Genomic DNA, 20,208 nt, shown 5'->3' on the forward strand with positions numbered 1-20,208 from the left:
AATCTCCCAACTAACATAATTGCTTCTATGTGCTTTCTTTTAGATTAAGGTGCTGTTTTCAAATGCGAACATATTTTGCCCAAATTCTCATGGTAAAAGAAATACCTCCAATATGTTTTCCTTCAAAATGGTACATGATAATTATTTTACCCACCATGCTTTTATTTTGTTAGAAGTCAAATCAGTGACCATAGGATACTTAAAAATTTGAGATCAACCACATCTAATGAAACAGATCGTAAGGACAAATAAAACTATTACTTTTTCAAAGTAAACATCTCTGTAAAGTACACAGGGTGAGCAGTTACTCAGTTACCTGTGTATTCACTCTGGAAATATTGGAACCCCTGCTCTGTTCTGTGAACCCACTGCTCCTAGACAAACACTGTGTCTAACGGAGAGGCAATCACGTGACATGTCACTATAACCCAGTGGGAACAAGGTACAATAGGAGAGGATCCTGGGAACTAGAAGGGTTGAAAGCAAGCATATAGTGTCATCTAGGTAGGGGATTGACACATTCAATGGTGTGGGGACATGCACAAGCTCATTAGGTTTAGAAAAAGGCACCAGGTTAGGAAAAATAGAGGATACATATGGGGTCAAGGGTGAGTTTAGGAGGAGGCCTGCCAGGTATGTAGAAGCAAGATTTTAGAGGATTTTGAGTGATAGAGAAAAAAAGTAACCTTTCTGATGCTTGTCTGACACCAATAGCCATATTCTTTCTACTAGTGTCTTAGCTAATTGTAACATTTTAGGTCTTGGGTTGGGTTGTAGGTTTACAAGTGTTCACTGTACTTTTGTACGATTATACCAAATTGGATTTTAGTTCCTTATACTGTTTTGTTAAAATTACAATTTTCATGGTAATAGTAGTCATTTTGAAAAACTCCTGTGACCCAAAAATGCAAAATGTTTCACAGGATTCCAAAAGTGAAAATAACATGACAGGGAGCAGAAGAAAAACAAAAGTGAATTTGAAAAGAAGCCCCAATGTAGTATAATGTGAACCACAGGTTTATTGAAAGTTGGCTCTGTCACTTGCAGTAAATTTAATTAATCAACCTACAGCAAGGAAATCAGGTCCATCCTTATTGTAAATGAAAAGCAGCAATCCATCCAGTTGATCTGTTTTGAACTTAAAGGAAATTTCAAAGTTCAGTCCACCATGAAACACGTATGGCTCAAGTTCCAGGAACCCTTTGAAGACAAGAACATATACACATGAGCGTGGGGAAAGAAATGGCGCCTGCTCTGAGTCATAAGATTCCCTTAGGACTAGACTATCTTTGAGTAAATCTCTAACAGAAGAAGCAAATCCATGTTAAGAAATTGTCCTTGTAATTGTACAGAAGTGGGAGAAGGAACTTTATACACCTTTTAGGAAGAAGCAATCTATTCTCTACACCGTGGCTACAACTGAGACTCTTATAGTTTTCTGTAAGATCAACAATAAGCCATTGCGTGGAGTTCAGAGAAACTCTGAATAATGACAGTGATGAGAAAAAGCAATGACAAAGTACTCAGATTATGACATTATGTAGCTTTCTGTTCTGAAGGTCATTTAAGCAACTTAATAACTGACCAACTCAATTAGAAAGACAGGAGGCAATGCTGGGCTTTTACTTGAAGAACGAGCCATGTCCATCAAGCTGCCATGTTTCCCTTACCACCTTAGCTTGGGTGGCCGCCAGGCAGAGACTGTAAGTAAGAACATACCAAGGACACTACATGTCACCTTTGCTGCAGCCTTTGGAGAAATGGCAACGATAGTGGTTATATAATCTCTCCCTCCCTTTGTGAGCTATATACCCTGTTACAAAGCTGAAATTTTACTCTGACAAACACTGTCCATCTACCTAACAGAACGAACAGACATTTGTGGATTAACCTGGTAACTACTTTGAATCATCTTTCTAAGTAAAGTTCATTCTAAATAAAACAACTGACTCACAAATTGACATTTGGGATGCTACCTCATGTAAACTGAGAACTGCTTTGGGCTACTATAGAGCGTATACATGAATAGGTATTTATAAGTCTTGCAAGGACTGATGGCTATTTGAGAAGCTTACCTGTTCCTAAGAAATGAGCTCCCTCTTGTAATGAGGAGGGACATCCCTCCCAGGCATTATACACGTTGATTTGCTCTTCAGAATTCTGCCACAGCAGAGGCTCCCAAATAGCAGACGGATTGTAATTCTTCATAAAATACACATCCTTGAGACAGCCCACAAAACCCTTTTGGATTATGTCTGCAGGGATTGACAGATGTCAAGAAATATGTATTTTGAAAAATGCTTTTCGGGCAATTAATTTTACATACAATTAAAATAAATGGGCATTAGCTCTCTTTACCTGTTTGCTGCAAACCTCCTAATGATTCAGGTAAACACAACACCACCAAGTGTGCTAAGTGGTAACAATGATAATGTTTAGCCCTGGTTTGGATTCATCATATATGTAGAGACAGATATTAAGGCAAAAAACCTTGGTTTTATAGTGCTAGCAAAAATACTGCCTTTCGAACTAACAAGGAGGTGTCATCTGCCACTGGTCTTAAAAATGAAAAGTGCTATCACATTTTATAAGTAACATTTGAAGGATGTGTTTCTGTTAAATCTATTGTTTACAGTTTAGTTCCTTCATCATAATAAACTAGCTCTGTTATACAAGTCAATCATTCATTGAATCTCATTTCTAGGAAGGGTGATATTTTTTTCTGCCTACGATTAATTTCATTTATGTTAGCCTTATTAATTTCATTTTACACACTGTTGTATTGTCCTCAAATATAGGAATCACTTTGTCACTGCCCCAATTACAGCATTCAGGGCACCTGGCTGGAATGTTCTGCCATCGTGGCAAAGGTCAAACTCTATTCTTCTATGGATATCTAGTGACTGAGTATGCCTTTTATATGGTCCAGTCCATAGGGAAACATTTTTCACCCTCGTAAAAACCGAAAATCAACTGCATAGTCATCCATTTCTGTGTTTTCTGTTTGTTTGTTTGTTTGTTTGTTTGTTTATTTATTTTTACAGGGACATAGAGAGAGTCAGAGAGAGGGATAGATAGGGACAGACAGATAGGAATGCAGAGAGATGAGGAGCATCAATCATCAGTTTTTCATTGCGCATTGTGACACCTTAGTTGTTCATTCATTGGTTTCTCATATGTGCCTTGACTGCAGGCCTTCAACAGACCGAGTAACCCCTTGCTCGAGTCAGTGACCATGGATCCAAGCTGGTGAGCTTTTTTTAGCTCAAGCCAGATGAGCCCGTGCTCAACCTGGTGACCTCGGAATCTCGAACCTGGGTCCTTTTTGTATATCAAGAATTGGTTACTAAGATTTTCTTTTTTGTGTGTGACAGGAACAGAAACAGACAAAGAGAGGGACAGACAGGAGGGGAGAGAGATGAGAAGCATCAATTCTTTCTTGCAGCACCTTAGTTTCTCATTGATTGCTTTCTCATATGTGCCTTGACTGGGGGGCTACAGCAGACCGAGTGACCCCTTGCTCAAGCCAGCAACCTTGGGCTCAAGCTGGTGAGCCTTGCTCAAACCAGATGAGCCCACACTCAAGCTGGTTACCTCGGGATTTCAAACCTGGGTCCTCCATGTCCCAGTCCGACACTCTATCCATTGTGCCACCACCTGGTCAGGCCTAAGATTTTCAATGCAGATAACACATGCGGGAAGAGACCTAATGGATATTTTTGACATACTGACATGGGAAGTACAGTATAAGGTAGAAAATAATACTATTACTCATACTTTAAAATAATGCTATTGCATTCTATTCTAAATGAATAGTAGTGACAATGTGTAACTCAATACCTTTCCCACACTCACCGGGATCCTTCCTCAGGATGGTGTAGCCCCGCGGCAGCCCTCCCACAAACACCCCTGAGTTCTCTCCAATAATTGTACTACCATTCAGGGGCCCGGAGGAACCTGTGGCAGAGGAGATGAGAAGTCCAGCATCAGCAGGATTATGTTTTTCTACTAATTTAACAAATGATTAAACCCTTCCCTGGGCTTTTGGGACGTCACTCTTTCTTGGTCCATCCCTTACCTTAGTGGCTGTCCTGATTAGCCTTCTTCACGGCTCTTCTGCATCGACCCCAACATCTCAGTGCTGGAATGACCCAGATCCTCTCCCTTCTCTGATCTGATCTCCTTCTCTACTACAACGATGCCCCGCGTCCTCCAAAGGGACAAAGGAAGGTCTGGGCACCTGTGCTAACCATAAGGGCCAAATATCTGAAGGGACCTGGGTCCCTGACTCTATTGCATAAGAATGCAAATCTCCTGCTAAGATTTCTCACTCCACTCTTCTTTGGAATAAGGGGGAAATATCAGAGCCCAAACCACCATAATGAGCCCTAGGCACAGCCACTCCTTGGTTGTACATACCACATAGCTGACAACTCCAGTTTGTGACTCTAGTCTGCAAACCTCCCTCAGCTCAGGCTTGTACATCTCACAACTTGTCTGATATCTCCACTTGGACGCCTCATAGGGATCTAAGACTTAACATGTTCCAATTGAACTCTGAATACCTCTCCTCCAAATCTGCTATTCCCAATTTCTTGTCCATCTTTGTTATGGCAGCTGCATTCTTCCGGGGGCCTGCACTTCAAACCTACCAGTCAGGCTCTACATTAGGGGTTAGCAAACTTTCTGTAAAGGGCCAAATACTATGTTTTAGGCTTTGCAGACTATACAGCCCTATGTAGACATAAACAACACATAACAAATGGACACAGTGGTGCTCTAATAAAACTTTATAAAAACAGACATGCACTTGAATTGGCCCACAGGTGGCAGTTTGCCTGCTCTACATCAATCAAATCCCTTTAGTGGACCATTTATAATATCTCCATATTTTTCATCATATTGAAATGACCTTCCTGGTTCAAAAAAATGATCATTTCTTGCCTGAATTATTTTAAAATTACTGCAGAAGCCTATTCACTGGTCACAGGGCTTCTCCTCTTGTTCTCATAAAACATATTCTCATACAAGTAGCCAGAGTGTTCCTTTTAAAGAAAGAAGTCATATCATGACATTCTTCTCTCAAAATTGGCCAGTGGCTTCCTTCTTTCCAAGTGAAAGTCCACATGGTTCTGAATCTAGAGCATACAGTCCTACTGGTCTTTCTGGTCTCACAGTCTGTCACCAGCCCTTGGCTCACTCTTTCCTACAGTGGCCTCCTTTTGGTCCCAGACATGCCACATATGCTATGATCCCACCTTCTTTCTTTAACACCCACTGTTTGTTCGGCTTGAAACATCCTTCTGCTGAATACTTTACTGATTTAGCATGTTACCCCCTCTAGGTCTCTGCTTAAATGTCACCTTATTAGAGAGGCCATCTCTAACAATTCCTTATAAAATCAAAACATCCCCTCCCTAATACACACACACACACACACACACACACACACACACACACACTCTTCTTTCCCTCTTATCCTACTTTATCATTCTCAGCATGTATCTTATACTTGTTCAATATTTATTTATTCTCCTGCTGAAAACATGAATTTCATTCTTTGTATGAATTTCTGGAGCAATAGCCATATTTCCCCACACATAGTAGGTGCTCATTACAATTCTATATTTTCCCCAAACGAATCAATAAAAGCCTGTGGATGACAGATATCATAGGATGGAAAGAATGCTAAACTTAGAATGGCAAAAACAGGTTATGTCTCTCAAGAATGCTGTCTATCAACTCTGTATACTGGGAGAAATTACTTACCTTTCCTGAGTTTCAATTCCCTCATCTCTAAAATGCACATTATATCTGTTTTATTTTACTTTATCATATTCTGGGAGTCAAAAGTTGCAGACTTAGGGAGAACCTGAGTGTAAACCCTTACAAACTATAAAGAATGGTGCAAGCTACAAAAGTGCTACCTAGAACTCTGTCTTATTTTTGCTTTGCCAAAACCCTACAGAAATTAGAAAATGGTGGTCGGACTTGGTTTTCAAGACACCCAAAGGCAAACTTAAATGCAATTTAAGTAAAATTGAGTGGAGAAGAAGGTGAAAGAAGAAATATAAATTAGAAATGACAGAAGATTAGGGCAACATCAGCCTATAAGGAGAGCCAAGTATCTATATATCAAGAGAGCCCATACCTGAATACTGCCCATCAAGTGTGATGTGACCGACAGCTTGATGTCTAATAGCAATGATGTCATGCCATTTGCCATCACTATACTGCTTACCATCGTCATTAGTTGTGGTCACTTCCACTGGAGACCCCTGAAGGGAATGAATGAGTGAATTAATATATGTTTAAACAAAAATACATTTTATTGTGTGTGTATGTATGTATATATATATGAGTATATATATATGTACACACACATATACACATAAATGTGTTTGTACATACATACATACATACACATACATAGACATATATATTTGTTAAAAACCAATTTACAATCTTTAATATCATCTTGATGCAAGGATGCATATGTTTCAAATAGAACTCAGAAGGAAAATTGATGTCTAACATCATTCTGGTTTTCCTCTGATGTGTCTCTGTGAATACTACCATGCTCAAATCTGAAAATAACTTGTCTTTGGAATAAGACTTTCTTACAAGTACACCTGCATTCTGATGACCCATATTCATCAGAAAGGTAACTCATTTTCTATTGTAAAATTTTCTATTTTAATTTTTATCAGGAATATAAAAAGAGAGACAAGAATTTGGAACTCAAAATATTATTCAACTGCTAATTGTTTTAAAGACAGGGAAAGTGTGGCAAACTAGTTTTTCTCACCTACATTACATTCCCTAACAAAGCAAGTCCCTAAGTGAGTCCTAGGCAATGGAAGATATCAAGAATAGAGACTTGCAAATGGAAGTGAGGGTATGAAAGGAGAAGAACAAAGAAGTTTGTATCTCAGTACTTTCCAGCCAAGGGAACCCTTGCTTGGTTTATCATGATTGACACAAAGGTGCTCCCTTTAGTGTGAATGAGCAAGTACTAGTAAGCAAAAGAGATTTCAGCTTTGTCACTGTCATCACTTCTTAATACTATTTAAAAAAAAAATTATTCTAAACCTTCTAAATGAAAAAAACCCACTTTTTTCTTAATAAAGTTGGTTTCTTTAGCAATAATTAACTTCAACCCAATAACCATTTTTAAAAACAAACAAACAAAAAAAGATTGGGTAAGATATTAAAAAATAGTTTCTTAATTACTTGGGATATTTTATGAAATTCTACTTATCTTGGTAGAATGTCTTTCAAAAAGAGAAAAGTGATTATTATCTGATGTAATAGGGCTAAAGTGTCACAAAAAAGCGCCATATTAATCACACCACTTAAAATATTTCTGCCTTTATTTTCTAAAATAGCTTCAGCAATATAGCATGTCCAGTCTACACACTTAATTGGCTTCTGTCAGGCCTCATACAGAGCATGACAACACATATGACATCCAGAATCTCCTATTACCAAAAAACATCGTTTAATTTCCCACGAGTATGAGTGGGCTGCTTCTCTCACAGACAATATCCCAACTTTTCTAGACAATTCCATTGGCAAGAAAAATGACCACTTGGTAAGTCCATTTCTTAGCCTTTGAATTTTCCTAGGCTGCCTTTCCTTATATCTTTTGTCTTTACATGCTCTTTTATTTTCTTCAACCCTATTTCAACATTTTAATATTTTACAAACACACATTTCATTATCGTAGTTTAATAATTAAAACCAGAACTGGTGTCGTGCCCAATTAATGTGCCCTGGTACCATGCCCATTAGTTTTTCCATTAGTGAATTCAACAATGCTAATGGGATTACTAGCATGGGATGCTAATTGGGCGTGACATAAGAAACTGGCTTACTTCTTAGCATACCCTTGCTAATGATGAAATTAATGAGCATTTTATTAAATGCTGTCTCATCAAAGTGTACTTAGTTAGCGTTAAAATTGTTACAAACGATGCTGCATTCTAAAAGATCAGGTGTCTGAGTTAGTGGTTCCTCATATGATGTTTGGCAACAATCTGAAGCGTTAATAGTTCTCTACATCAGAAATCACATTTATTGGAAATAAATTCAACTATAGAAAATACAGCCTCAGAACACCAAATGTACTTTCTACTTAGAGGAACGTACCATATCACTCTTTGATCATCATCTTTAAGATTATTCACCACCACCACCACCACCACCACCACCACCACCACCACCACCACCACTAATGTGAAGAGAATAATGCTGAGATCAATTCTGGTGCCATGTCATGCAGTTTGTTCTTCCTATTTGGAAAATATCAGACAAGTTAAATAGAGCCTATGCAGAATTGTTGTGCAGCTTTCACTTTCTCAGCTTCCTTCAGAGTGAAATCAGAATGTTAGGTGAATTTCCTGTTAACATCACTGAGCATAAAACATTTAATGATAGCCACAAAGTCAAATCACTCTTGGTCAATAAAATATCATCTGATCAAGTGAATTCAAATTGAAATCCATCAAGTTAAAGATAGAGAGATCATAGCTAATTGTTAGAGACTTTAAGAATAACAACAATGACTGTATTTCCCCATGTATAAGATGCATATTTTTTCGAAAAATTTAGGGTGTAAGGATTGGATGCATCTTATACAGTGGTTGAAGAAGTTGTGGCATTTCAAATGCCATAGATGGAACTGAGGATGAGGCAATATATGAAGACAGTGACTCATCATCTGACACAGATGAGGACAAGCTAATGGATGGGAGTTTTGACAGTGATGAGGAGTTGTATTAATTTTATGATGAATAAATCTTGAGTTCAATAACTTTATATAATACATTTATTTTTCAATTTTCAGGCCCCAAAATTAAGGTGTATCTTATACATGGAAGTGTCCCATACATGGAGAAATATGGTAAATAATGGAGTATTCTTTGTCATGACTCTTTTTTTTTTACTGTTATAAATAAATTTTTATTTTAATGGGGTGACATCAATAAATCAGGGTACATACATTCAAAGAAAACATTTCCAAGTTATCTTGTCATTTAGTTCTGTTGCATACCCATCACCCGAAGAGAGATCGTCCTCCGCCACCCTCCATCCAGTTCTCACTGTACCCCTCCCCCTCCCCCTCTCCCTCTGTCCCTCCCTCCACCCTCCATTACCACCACACTCCTGTCCATGCCTCTTAGTCTCGCTTTTATGTCCCACCATGTATGGAATCCTGTAGTTCCTGTTTTTTTCTGATTCGCTTATTTCACCCCGCACAATGCTACCAAGACTCCACCATTCCGCTGTAAGTGATCTGATGTCATCATTTCTCCTAGCTGAATAGTATACCATGGTGTATATGTGCCCCATCTTCTTCATCCAGTCCTCTATTTTTTTTTACAGTGATTAAAAGCCTTTAAGCAAACTCTTGGCCAATACAGCAAGAATCCATAAAAGAGTAGCGTCCTTAACATGTTCACCAAGTCCAAGTTGGCCCCATCACCATGCCAAATCCCTGAAAATGCAACCCAACCACAGTTCAGTCTGTTAGGAGCTGTCACAGGGAGCAGGAGTCCAGGAAAGTTCCCCACAGGAAAAGTCCGCATGGCACTGGAATTGTTGTCACCATTCTATACTTTACAGCTCATGTCCAAGTCCCAATGACCATTGCTTCTAGCTGGTAATGATTCAGGTAGACTGGAAAAAGCCATTTGCAGCATGCGTGGATATGGAGCTTCTGTTCTCCTCTGCCTGGAGAGTTGAGACCAGGTTGCTTTTCCCTGGAGCTCTGTGACTGTGGCATGGTAAAGAGAACCTTGGGATACACTAAGCTGGGTGGCAAAGGTAAATTCATAATACAAGTTGGCAAAAGGAGGAAAGAGAGCTCTAAATTAGGAGTAGGTCCCAGCCTGAAATATAAGTGGGCATTGAGGTAGGAGGGATAAAGGAAACACTATATATTAAGCAAAGCAGCAGAAAATAGGACTATCAACACCCACAACAGAGATCTTTGAGGGAAGAATAAAAAACCTGGCTATTCAGGCAAAACATAGTTAAGTGGCCCTTGTGCAAATGAGGTCAGTTTACCTGCTTCTTGGAAGAAATACCATAGGCTCGTCCACAGTGTCATAGATGGGGCCAACAGCCCTGGGCACCTTCAGCCTTCAGTGGCAAACCCCAGCTTTCTGGACAAGGTTAGGTCATAGGTGGCTGGAGCAGGGCTGGAAGAGACTGAACCCACCCTTAGAGGAGCGAGGGGGAAGCCCACCTTCCAGTGTCCCTGTTTCCTCACAGCAGAGGCGTGTAAGCCTGGCAGGCTTTAGCTCAATGACCTTCCTTTCCACTATTGAAGCAGGACCCAGATGACATCCTATGAGACCCCTTTGGGGCATTGGAGCCTTTAAGGGTGTATCCTAAAAGCTGGTAGTTCCCCTGATCTCTATTGGGTTTTTTCTGCCTCTAGGTATCTTAAAAGCCATTCTCAGAAGATCTCGCTGAGGGGTTTGAGGATCCCCATCCACCTATATAAATCTTTTCCATATATCTAGAGCTATTTGGAAAAAGACAAAACAGTGTTATTAGCTAGATCTAATAAAGAAGGTAGCAGTTTGCAGGTGAAAAAGATTTGGTGTCTCCTGTTCATCAGCATTCAAAAGAAATGTAATTTTTTTTTTTAAGTAAAAAGCATGATATGGTACACCCGTCGGAGTCATTGGCCTGGTGTGCAGGACTCCCAGGTTCGATTCCTGGCCAGAGCATACAGGAGAAGTGCTCATCTACCTCTCCACCCCTCCCCCTCTCCTTCCTCTTCGTCTCTCTCCTCCCGCCCGCAGCCAAGGCTCCACCGGAGCAAAGCCACTCCAGGCACTAAGGATGGCCCCATGGCCTCCGCCCCAGTCGCTAGAATGGCTCCGGTTGTAACAGAGCAACACCCCAGATGGGCAGAGCATTCCCCCCTGGTAGGCATGCCAGGTGGATCCCAGTCAGGCGCATGCAGGAGTCTGTCTGACTGCCTCCCCATCTCCATCCTCAGAAAAATACAAAAAATAAATAAAAAAAAGAAAAAATACTACAAAAAAAAGGGGGGGGCATTCCCTTGTGCTAAAGCTCCAGGGAGCATGGAGTGAGCTTGAGTATGTTCTATGAAACATGGAGCTCTATGTTGACATATAAGTCTTTGAAGAAGGAGGAACTGCTGAAATAGTTTATCAGCATTTGTCCCTAAGACAGCAGTCTTTAAAGAGGAAACACCATACGTAAATATTTGCTCTGTCTATAGATTAAGGGGGGAATATGGCAAATGCTGAAAAGCCATGATCTTTGTGCCCCTCCCCTCCACCAACCCCCTCCCTCTCCTCCCCCCACCCTGTAACCCCAACACTGTTGTTCATGTCTCTGAGTCTCATCTTTATGTCCCACCTATGTATGGAATCATATAGTTCTTAGTTTTTTCTGATTTACTTCTTTCACTCAGTATAATGTTATCAAGGCCCATCCATGTTGTTGTAAAAGATCCTATGTCATCATTTCTTATGGCTGAGTAGTATTCCATAGTATATATATACCAAAGCTTTTTAATCCACTCGTCCTCTGATGGACACTTGGGCTGTTTCCAAATCTTTGCTATTGTGAACAATGCTGCCATAAACATGGGGGTGCATTTCTTCTTTTCAAACAGTGCTATGGTGTTCTTGGGGTATATTCCTAACAGTGGTATAGCTGGGTCAAAAGGCAGTTCGATTTTTAATTTCTTGAGGAATCTCCATACTGTTTTCCACAGTGGCTGCACCAGTCTGCATTCCCACCAGCAGTGCAGGAGGGTTCCCTTTTCTCCACATCCTCGCCAGCACTTATTCTGTGTTGTTTTATTGATGAGCGCCATTCTGACTGGTGTGAGGTGATATCTCATTGTGTTTTTAATTTGCATTTCTCTAATCATTAGTGATGTTGAACATTTTTTCATATCCCTGTTGGCCATCTGTGTGTCCTCTTTGGAGAAGTGTCTATTCATTTCTTTTGCCCATTTTTGGATTGGATTGTTTGTCTTCCTGGTATTAAGTTTTACAAGTTCTTTATAAATTTTGGTTATTAACTCCTTATCAGACGTACTGTCAAATATATTCTCCCATTGTGTAGTTTGTCTTTTTATTCTGTTCTTATTGTCTTTAGCTGTGCAGAAACTTTTTAGTTTGATAAAGTCCCATTTGTTTATCCTGTCTTTTATTTACTTGCCTGTGGAGACAAATCAGCAAATATATTGCTGCGAGAGATGTCAGAGAGCTTACTGCCTATGTTTTCTTCTAAGATGCTTATGGTTTCACGGCTTACATTCAAGTCTTTTATCCATTTTGAGTTTATTTTTGTGAGTGGTGTAAGTTGGTGGTCTAGTTTCATTTTTTTGCAGGTAGCTGTCCAGTTTTCCCAACACCATTTGTTGAAGGGGCTGTCTTTACTCCATTGTATTGTCTTACCTCCTTTGTCAAATATCAGTTGTCCATAGAGCTCTGGGTTTATTTCTGGGTTCTCTGTTCTGTTCCATTGATCTATGTGCCTGTTCTTATGCCAGTACCATGCTGTTTTGAGTACAATGGCCTTATAATATAACTTGATATCTGGAAGTGTGATACCTCCCGCTTTTTTCTTCCTTTTCAAGATTGCTGAGGCTATTCGTGTTCTTTTTTGGTTCCATATAAATTTTTAGAATATGTGTTCTATATCTTTGAAGTAAGTCATTGGTATTTTAATTGATATTGCATTGAATTTATAAATTGCTTTGGCTAATATAGACATTTTAATAATGTTTATTCTTCCTAACCATGAGCACAGTATATGCCTCCACTTATTCATATCTTCCCTGATTTCTTTTATCAATGTTTTATAATTTTCCAAGTACAAGTCTTTAATCTCCTTGGATAGATTTATTCCTAGGTACTTTATTTTTTTGGTTGCAATGGTAAAGGGGATTGATTCCTTGATTTCTCTTTCTGACAGTTCATTATTAGTGTATAAAAATGCCTCTGATTTCTGAGTATTGATTTTATATCCTGCCACCTTGCCAAGTTCATTTATCAGGTCTAGTAGTTTTTTGACTGAGACTTTAGGGTTTTCTATATACAATATCATGTCATCTGCAAATAATGATAGTTTTACTTCTTCTTTTCCAATTTGGATGCCTTTTATTTCTTTTTCTTGTCTGATTGCTGTGGCTAGGACTTCCAGAACTATGTTGAATAAGAGTGGTGAAAGGGGGCACCCCTGCCTTGTTCCTGATCTTAAGGGGATTGCTTTTAATTTTTGCCCATTGAGTATGATGTTGGCTGTGGGTTTGTCATAGATGGCCTTTATCATGTTGAGGTATGTTCCCTGTATTCTCACTTTGCTGAGAGTTTTGATCATGAATGGGTGCTGGACTTTATCAAATGCTTTTTCTGCATCTATTGAAATTATCATGTGCTTTTTCTTCTTTCTTTTGTTTATGTGATGAATCACATTGATTGATTTGCAAATATTGTACCAGTCTTGCCTCCCAAGAATAAATCCTAATTGATCATGGTGTATGATTTTTTCCATATATTGCTGGATCTGGTTTGCTAATATTTTGTTGAGGGTTTTTGCATCTAAGTTCATCAGGGATATTGGCCTATAATTTTCTTTCTTTGTGTTGTCTTTGCCTGGTTTTGGAATCAGAATTATGCTTGCCTCATAAAAGGAGTTTGGAAGTCTTCCTTCCTCTTGAATTTTTTGAAATAGCTTGAGAAAGATAGGAGTTAATTCTTCTTTGAATATTTGGTAGAATTCACTTGTGAAGACATCAGGCCCAGGACTTTTCTTTTTTGGGAGTTTTTTGATAGCTGTTTCAATCTCATTTGTTGTAATTGGTCTGTTTAGGTTTTCTGATTCTTCCAGATTGATTTTTGGAAGATTATATGATTCAAGGAATTTGTCCATTTCATCTAGGTTGCCTAGTTTTTTGGCGTACAGTTCTTCATAGTATTTTCTTACAATATTTTGTATTTCTGTTGTGTCAGTTGTTATTTCTCCACTCTCATTTCTAATTTTATTTATTTGAGTCCTCTCTCTTTTTTTCTTGGTGAGTCTCATTAAAGGTTCATCGATCTTGTTTACCTTTTCAAAGAACCAGTTCCTGGTTTCATTGATCCTCTGTATTGTTTCTTTAGCCTCTATGTCATTTATTTCTGCTCTGATCTTTATTATTTCCTTCCTTCTACTAGCTCTGGGCTTTACTTGCTGTTCTTTTTCTAGTTCTTTTAGATGCAGGGTTAAGTTGTTTATTTGAGCTTTTGCTAGCTTCTTTAGGTATGCCTGTAATGCTATGAAGTTCCCTCTCAGGACTGCTTTTGCTGTGTCCCATAAATTTTGAGTTGATGTATGCTCATTATCGTTTGTTTCTAGAAATTTTTTTATTTCTTCTTTGATCTCAATGTTAACCCATTCATTGTTTAATAACGTGCTATTTAGTGTCCAAGTGTTTGAATGTTTTTCAATTTTTCTATTGTGGTTGATTTCTAGTTTAATGCCATTGTGATCAGAGAAAGTGCTCGATATGATTTCAATCTTCTTAAATTTGTTGAGCCCACTTTTGTGCCCTAATATGTGGTCTATTCTAGAGAATGTACCATGAGCACTTGAAAAGAATGTATATTCTGCTGTTTTAGGGTGAAAGGTTCTGAAGATATCTATTAAATCAAGTTGATTTAATATGTCCTTTAAGTCTGCTGTTTCTTTGTTAATTTTCTTTCTTGAGGATCTATCTAATGATGTTAATGGGTTATTGAAATCCCCTACTATTATAGTATTGCTGTTGATCTTGCCCTTTAAGTCCATCAAAATCTGCTTTATATATTTAGGTGCTCCTATATTAGGTGCGTAAATATTTATAATGGTTATATCTTCCTTTTGGATTGCTCCCTTTATCATTATGTAGTGACCTTCTTTATTTCTAACTATGGTCTTTGTTCTAAAGTCCATTTTGTCTGATATAAGTATTGCTACCCCAGCTTTTTTTTCATTTCCATTTGCGTGAAATATTTTTTTCCATCCTTTTATCTTCAGTCTGTGTGCATCTTTTGATTTAAGGTGTGTCTCTTGTAGACAACATATGTATGGGTCCTGTTTTCTTATCCACGCAGCTACCCTATGTCTCTTGATCGGATCATTTAATCCATTAACATTTAAGGTTATTACTGATATGTAATTGTTTATTGCCATTTTTTTTCTTTAAAACTGTATTTCTCTTTTGCTATATTCTTGTTTTCCTTTGATCTGTTTACAACAGGTCCCTTAGCATTTCTTGCAGCCTTGGTTTGGTTGCAGTGAAATCCTTGAGTTTATTTTTGTCTGTAAAGCTTTTTATTTCTCCTTCAATTTTAAATGATAGCCTTGCTGGATAAAGTAGTCTTGGTTATAGGTTCTTGTTCTGCATTACTTTGAATATTTCTTGCCATTCCCTTCTGGCCTCAAGTGTTTCTGTGAGAAGTCAGAAGTCATCCTTATGGGGGCTCCTTTGTAGGTGATAGTCTTTTTTTCTCTAGCAGCTTTTAATATTTTCTCTTTATCATTTAGCTTTGGTATTTTAATTATGATGTATCTTGGTGTTGGTTTCTTTGGGTTTCTCCTTAATGGAGTTCTCTGTGCTTCCTGAACATGTGAAATGTTTTCCTGCTTTAATTGGGGGAAGTTTTCCGCTATAATATGTTTGAACAAAATCTCTATCCCTTGTTCTTTCTCTTTTTTTTCAGGAACCCCTATGATGCGGATGTTATTTCTCTTCATGTTGTCACTGAGCTCTCTTAGAGTTTCCTCAGACTTTTGGAGTTTCTTTTCTTTTTTCTGCTCTTCTTCCGACCCTTTATTTATTGTGTCCTCTAACTCACTGATTCGATTCTCTGCTTCATCCATCCTGCTTTTAATTCCTTCCATTGTATTCTTTATTTCAGATATTGTATTTGTCATTTCTGACTGCTTCTTTTTTATTATTTCAATGTCCTTTTTTATATTTGTTATCTCTTTATTTAGGTTTTTGTAATGGCCATCTATGGTTGTTCTAATATCTTTGAGCATCCTAACAATCGTTATTTTAAACTCTGCATCTGGTAATTTGGTTATATCTGATTCACTTAGGTCCTTTTCTGGGGATTTCTCTTGGTTTATTTGTGTTTTATTTCTCTGCCTCCACATTTTCTCTTCACGGGAGTGGCTGTGATCACGTGCTTGGGTGCACAAGGGTTGGTGGCCTTGGCCTTTGCCCTGCCCCCATGTGTGACGTTATGCTCGGTCCTGAGGGCACTGGCGAGCATCTTTGCTCAGCTGCGGGTCTCCGCCTATTTCCGAGCTTTCGCCCTGCCTGGCGGTAGAGCCAAGGCTAGCACCTGTTCCTAGAGTGGGATCCTCCTGCGTGCCCAAGCTCAGCTCCGTAGCGGAACTCCGCCTCTTCTGGGATTTTGGCTCCACCCCTGTGGGAGGAGCCAGCTACCAAGTCAGACTGCAAGCCTGGGTTGCACGGGCAGGGCAGGGCTGTGCTCCTCTGCCCTTGCTCCGGGGCTGGTCTCCACCCTTTCCGGGGTTCCCGCTCTTCTCCCGGAGGCTGGATTACAGGCTGCTGGCAGCTGAGCTTGACCGCTTTTGTACGCCCCCTTCTCCCCAGCCGGGCAAGACTGAGCTCACACCTGAGCCCAGTGGTGGCCAGCTGGCTTCCGCCCCTGCCAGCAGAACCGCGCTTTTGTCTCCCGCTGCCGCCCGCTCTCCGGTGCGCCCTCAGCCGCGTGGGTGGGGGCGTTGCAGCTCGGACCCTAAGACTCACTACTGTAGACCTGAAAGCTCCCTCCTTCTATGCGACTCTGCTCTGAATGCCGTGGGGGAGCTTGTTTGGCTGCTCTCCTGCTTCCCTTTGCAGGTATTGCTATTTCCGGGGGAAATATTCACTTCAGCTTTGGTGAGTGACTCGTCCCAGGGGTTAGGGTGGCTATCTCCCAAAATGTTTCTCCCTATGCTTTCTAGATTACACTCTCTTCCTGTTACTCTGGTCCTCTCCTCTCTGCCCCCATCCCCAGGAGCCCCAGGTGATTGTTTTTGAGAGAGATGTTCTGCGCGGTCCCTTTAAGAAGGATCCTGGGTCTGAGAAATCAGACTCACAAACAGTATCCTGACTTGTTTCCAGCTAAATACTGTCCTTATGCCTCTTCTGGGCTCTGGGGCTGCAGGCTGGGGCTTTGTTCCTGGGGCTCAGGACCCTTTCCCCTCTGCTAATCTCACTTCCCGCCACGCGAGTCTCTCCCTGCTGCCGTTTGCTCCGAGGAGCTGGGCAGCCCTCTCCGCATTTCCACATTTCCTCTTTTCCTACCAGTCTCCATGTGGCTTCTTCAGTGTTCCTTGGTTGAAGAGTCCTCTTAGTTTAGTCCAAAGTTGGTTTTTCCAGATGATAGTTCATAAAATTAGTTTGTAATCCACTTTGGTTCTGGGAGGTAGATGCTGGTACGTCCGCCTACTCCAGCGCCATCTTGTCTCTCCTTTGTCATGACTCTTAACAATGGTTCCAAGTATAGTTCATAACATGCTACCACATGTCTTCCTCTCTTCCCCTAAATATTTATTCATGGAATGTATTGGATAGGTAGAAGGGAAACCAAATCAGTTTTTATATCTATAGCGTCTATGGAGAATTATACTGTGTTATGCATTCATTACTTATGATGTTTATCAGAATATGCTAAAAAACACAGTATGCAATGACTGAGTTATTTTCAAACTATATGCTAAACAGTAACTTTAAATTCCTACAAAAGGCTCTTTTCACAACTCAAAATTTAATTATTTTAAGTGGATGCAGGAACAGTAATTAAAAAATAACCATTAATAAAAGTCAAAGTATCTAACAAACTGATAAATAAGAAGTAAACTGTAACATAATCAAAGAGCTGGATATTTTATTATGGAAAAAGGGAAACTTTCTTCAATTACCGTATTTTGCCCAGAATTACCAAGTCCCTAAGTCAGCCAATCTGTCAACAGACATTTCTTTATTGAGCATGTACTATGTTCCAAGGACTGTGCCAGCCTCAAGAATATATCTGAGGACAAAAGGGTCAGACTTCACCCTTTCTGGATTGTGCAATCTGATAAGAAAGACACTTTAATGAATTAATGACTTATCTGATGACTACCCTAAGATGTTCATTAGATAACCTTATCTCCCTTAAGGACACAGGGAAAGAAAACTGGCTTAAAGTGGCCCCTAAAGTATTTAAAATAGCAATTTTCTTAATGTCAAATGGAGGCATATAAAACAAACATCAGCTTCTTTAAACCTGGGGCAGGTCCAACTTCATGCAAGAATCTGTGTCCTTATTTCTACCCGAAAGGAGAGAAAGAAAACAGAGACAGAATATTCCAAAAAAAATTTCCACTCCTCAGTTTCAACAATTCTTGGTCTGAAAGTATTTGTGTTCTTCATTAGAAAGTGAGCAAATAGGTCCAGTCAACCTGCACTAGAGAGTAAGCTCCTTGGTGGCGAGGAAGAGCACGGTCCTGGCTGGCTGGAGCTGTTTCATAAATAGATAGATAGCATCATGATTCCCGAGCACTTAGTATAATAAACTTGATTACATTTTCTCAAATATTTCCTACGTCAAACCTGCTCAACAAATACTTTACTTTCCTTTGAATAAATTAATTGTCACTTTCCTGGAAATGCAGGGAATTTTTGTCTTGTAGAGAGATATTATCATTCCAGACCCCCCAAAAAAATAAAAAAAATCTGTCACTGGGCATCACTGAACTCACCCCATTCCCATGATCCTCCAACCTCTAGCAGTGACAATTTTATTACTACTGGGGAGGTACCTGCTGACTTTGTACACTGGTCAGGAAAGGGGTGGCCTACAGGGTAGGGACAGGGTAGCTGGCAAAGCTAACAGCAGTGATGAGCACCCCAAGTAATTAGCTACGGGAGAAGGGGCAGAGGGCAGAGATGGCTGTCAAGGCCCTACGCTCTGTGATCACGGCTTACAACAGACTGTCTATCTGATCATGAAAAAGGAGTATAAAACGGTGAGACGGAGACTTCTCTGAATGTGACCATGGTGGCTAAGCAGAGTGGAGCATTTATGCCTTTATCTTGCTAGTCCACAAGGTCTTAAGGTGGCACACCCTGCAGAAAGAGGAACTACACTGCTGAAAGAGATGGCAATTGTGCTTCGGGTCTGGTGAAAACATGTTTGAATTCTGCAAGGATTTTGCTCAACTATGTTCAAAGTGTGTGTATGTGGGGGTGGGGGATGGAGGGTGTTTATTAAATACTCAAAAGCTATGAACAACCCGTGGCCAGTGGGCTATGAGAAATGTGGCCTGGGGTAGGAAGGGTCACCAGGAGTCACACTCACAGACACGGGTAAGGACGTTTACAGTGGCGTGACCAACTGTCAGTGGGAGGCAGTGGGAGCCATCATGGGACACTGCTCTGAGACCCAGATGTTCCTTGTCCTGTCCAGCTCTGTGGTGGAGAAGGGAGGTCCCAGGGAGGGGACAGCTGCGGTGGTGTTCTGTTCCTTTCACTTCCGTGTTCCTAACTGCACAGCGCGGTGGGGGGCGCAACAGACTTTTAACAAAGTTGAGCTGAACAGAATCAATTCAGTGCCGGTTTCAGCACAAAATCACTCTGTTACCCTAGTTAAGCCACTCTATCAAAAGCAGGGATGACAACATTAACTACCTCAAGTGGCTACTTCAAGAATGAGATAAGAGTACTACTATACACCTGTTTAAATGCTCGACTAATAAATGGGTATACGGTTAAGGTTTCTCTCCATCTGGCTTCTTCTCAAATATTCCCTAGATCTTTCTTTTAATGATTTTTTGTTGATTTTCACAATTGGGCATTGAGTCTCATTTTTCATCTCAGTAATTGGGATGTCCTTGGGATATTTCCATTCTATTAATAATTACTTTCTTTTTTTTCACAACATCTAAAAATCAAACTTGTTTGCCTCTTTATGAAGAGAAGGCACCGACATACTCTATTTCCTTACGGACCCTCTGCTAAGTTGATACTGTTAGAAACTAAGGTCACAGTCTTTTTCTCTCCTTCAGCTCTTAATAGCTTTAGCACCAAACAATTGTTAAGAGTTTCATTTTGCCTTTGCTGTATGTCTCTTCTATTTCCAAGATTCTCCAGCACTGAAAACACATTTCTACTCACTTTGTCATGAA

General features: G+C 39.9%; 1 protein-coding gene across 1 annotated transcript in view; it reads right to left on the reverse strand.

Moving 5' to 3' along the window:
• Positions 1-20,208, reverse strand: part of USH2A (usherin) — a 538,690-nt gene that overhangs the window by 312,198 nt on the left and 206,284 nt on the right. Inside the window, exons 23-26 of the mRNA XM_066379924.1 lie at positions 6,152-6,278; positions 3,856-3,957; positions 2,076-2,255; positions 1,070-1,200 (exon numbers count right to left, since the gene is read on the reverse strand). Coding sequence (XP_066236021.1) covers positions 1,070-1,200; positions 2,076-2,255; positions 3,856-3,957; positions 6,152-6,278 — 540 coding nt within the window. The remainder of the gene's footprint in view (positions 1-1,069; positions 1,201-2,075; positions 2,256-3,855; positions 3,958-6,151; positions 6,279-20,208) is intronic.

Source organism: Saccopteryx leptura, chromosome 1 (assembly GCF_036850995.1).
Source record: "Saccopteryx leptura isolate mSacLep1 chromosome 1, mSacLep1_pri_phased_curated, whole genome shotgun sequence".
In the NCBI taxonomy this organism is placed as follows: domain Eukaryota; kingdom Metazoa; phylum Chordata; class Mammalia; order Chiroptera; family Emballonuridae; genus Saccopteryx; species Saccopteryx leptura.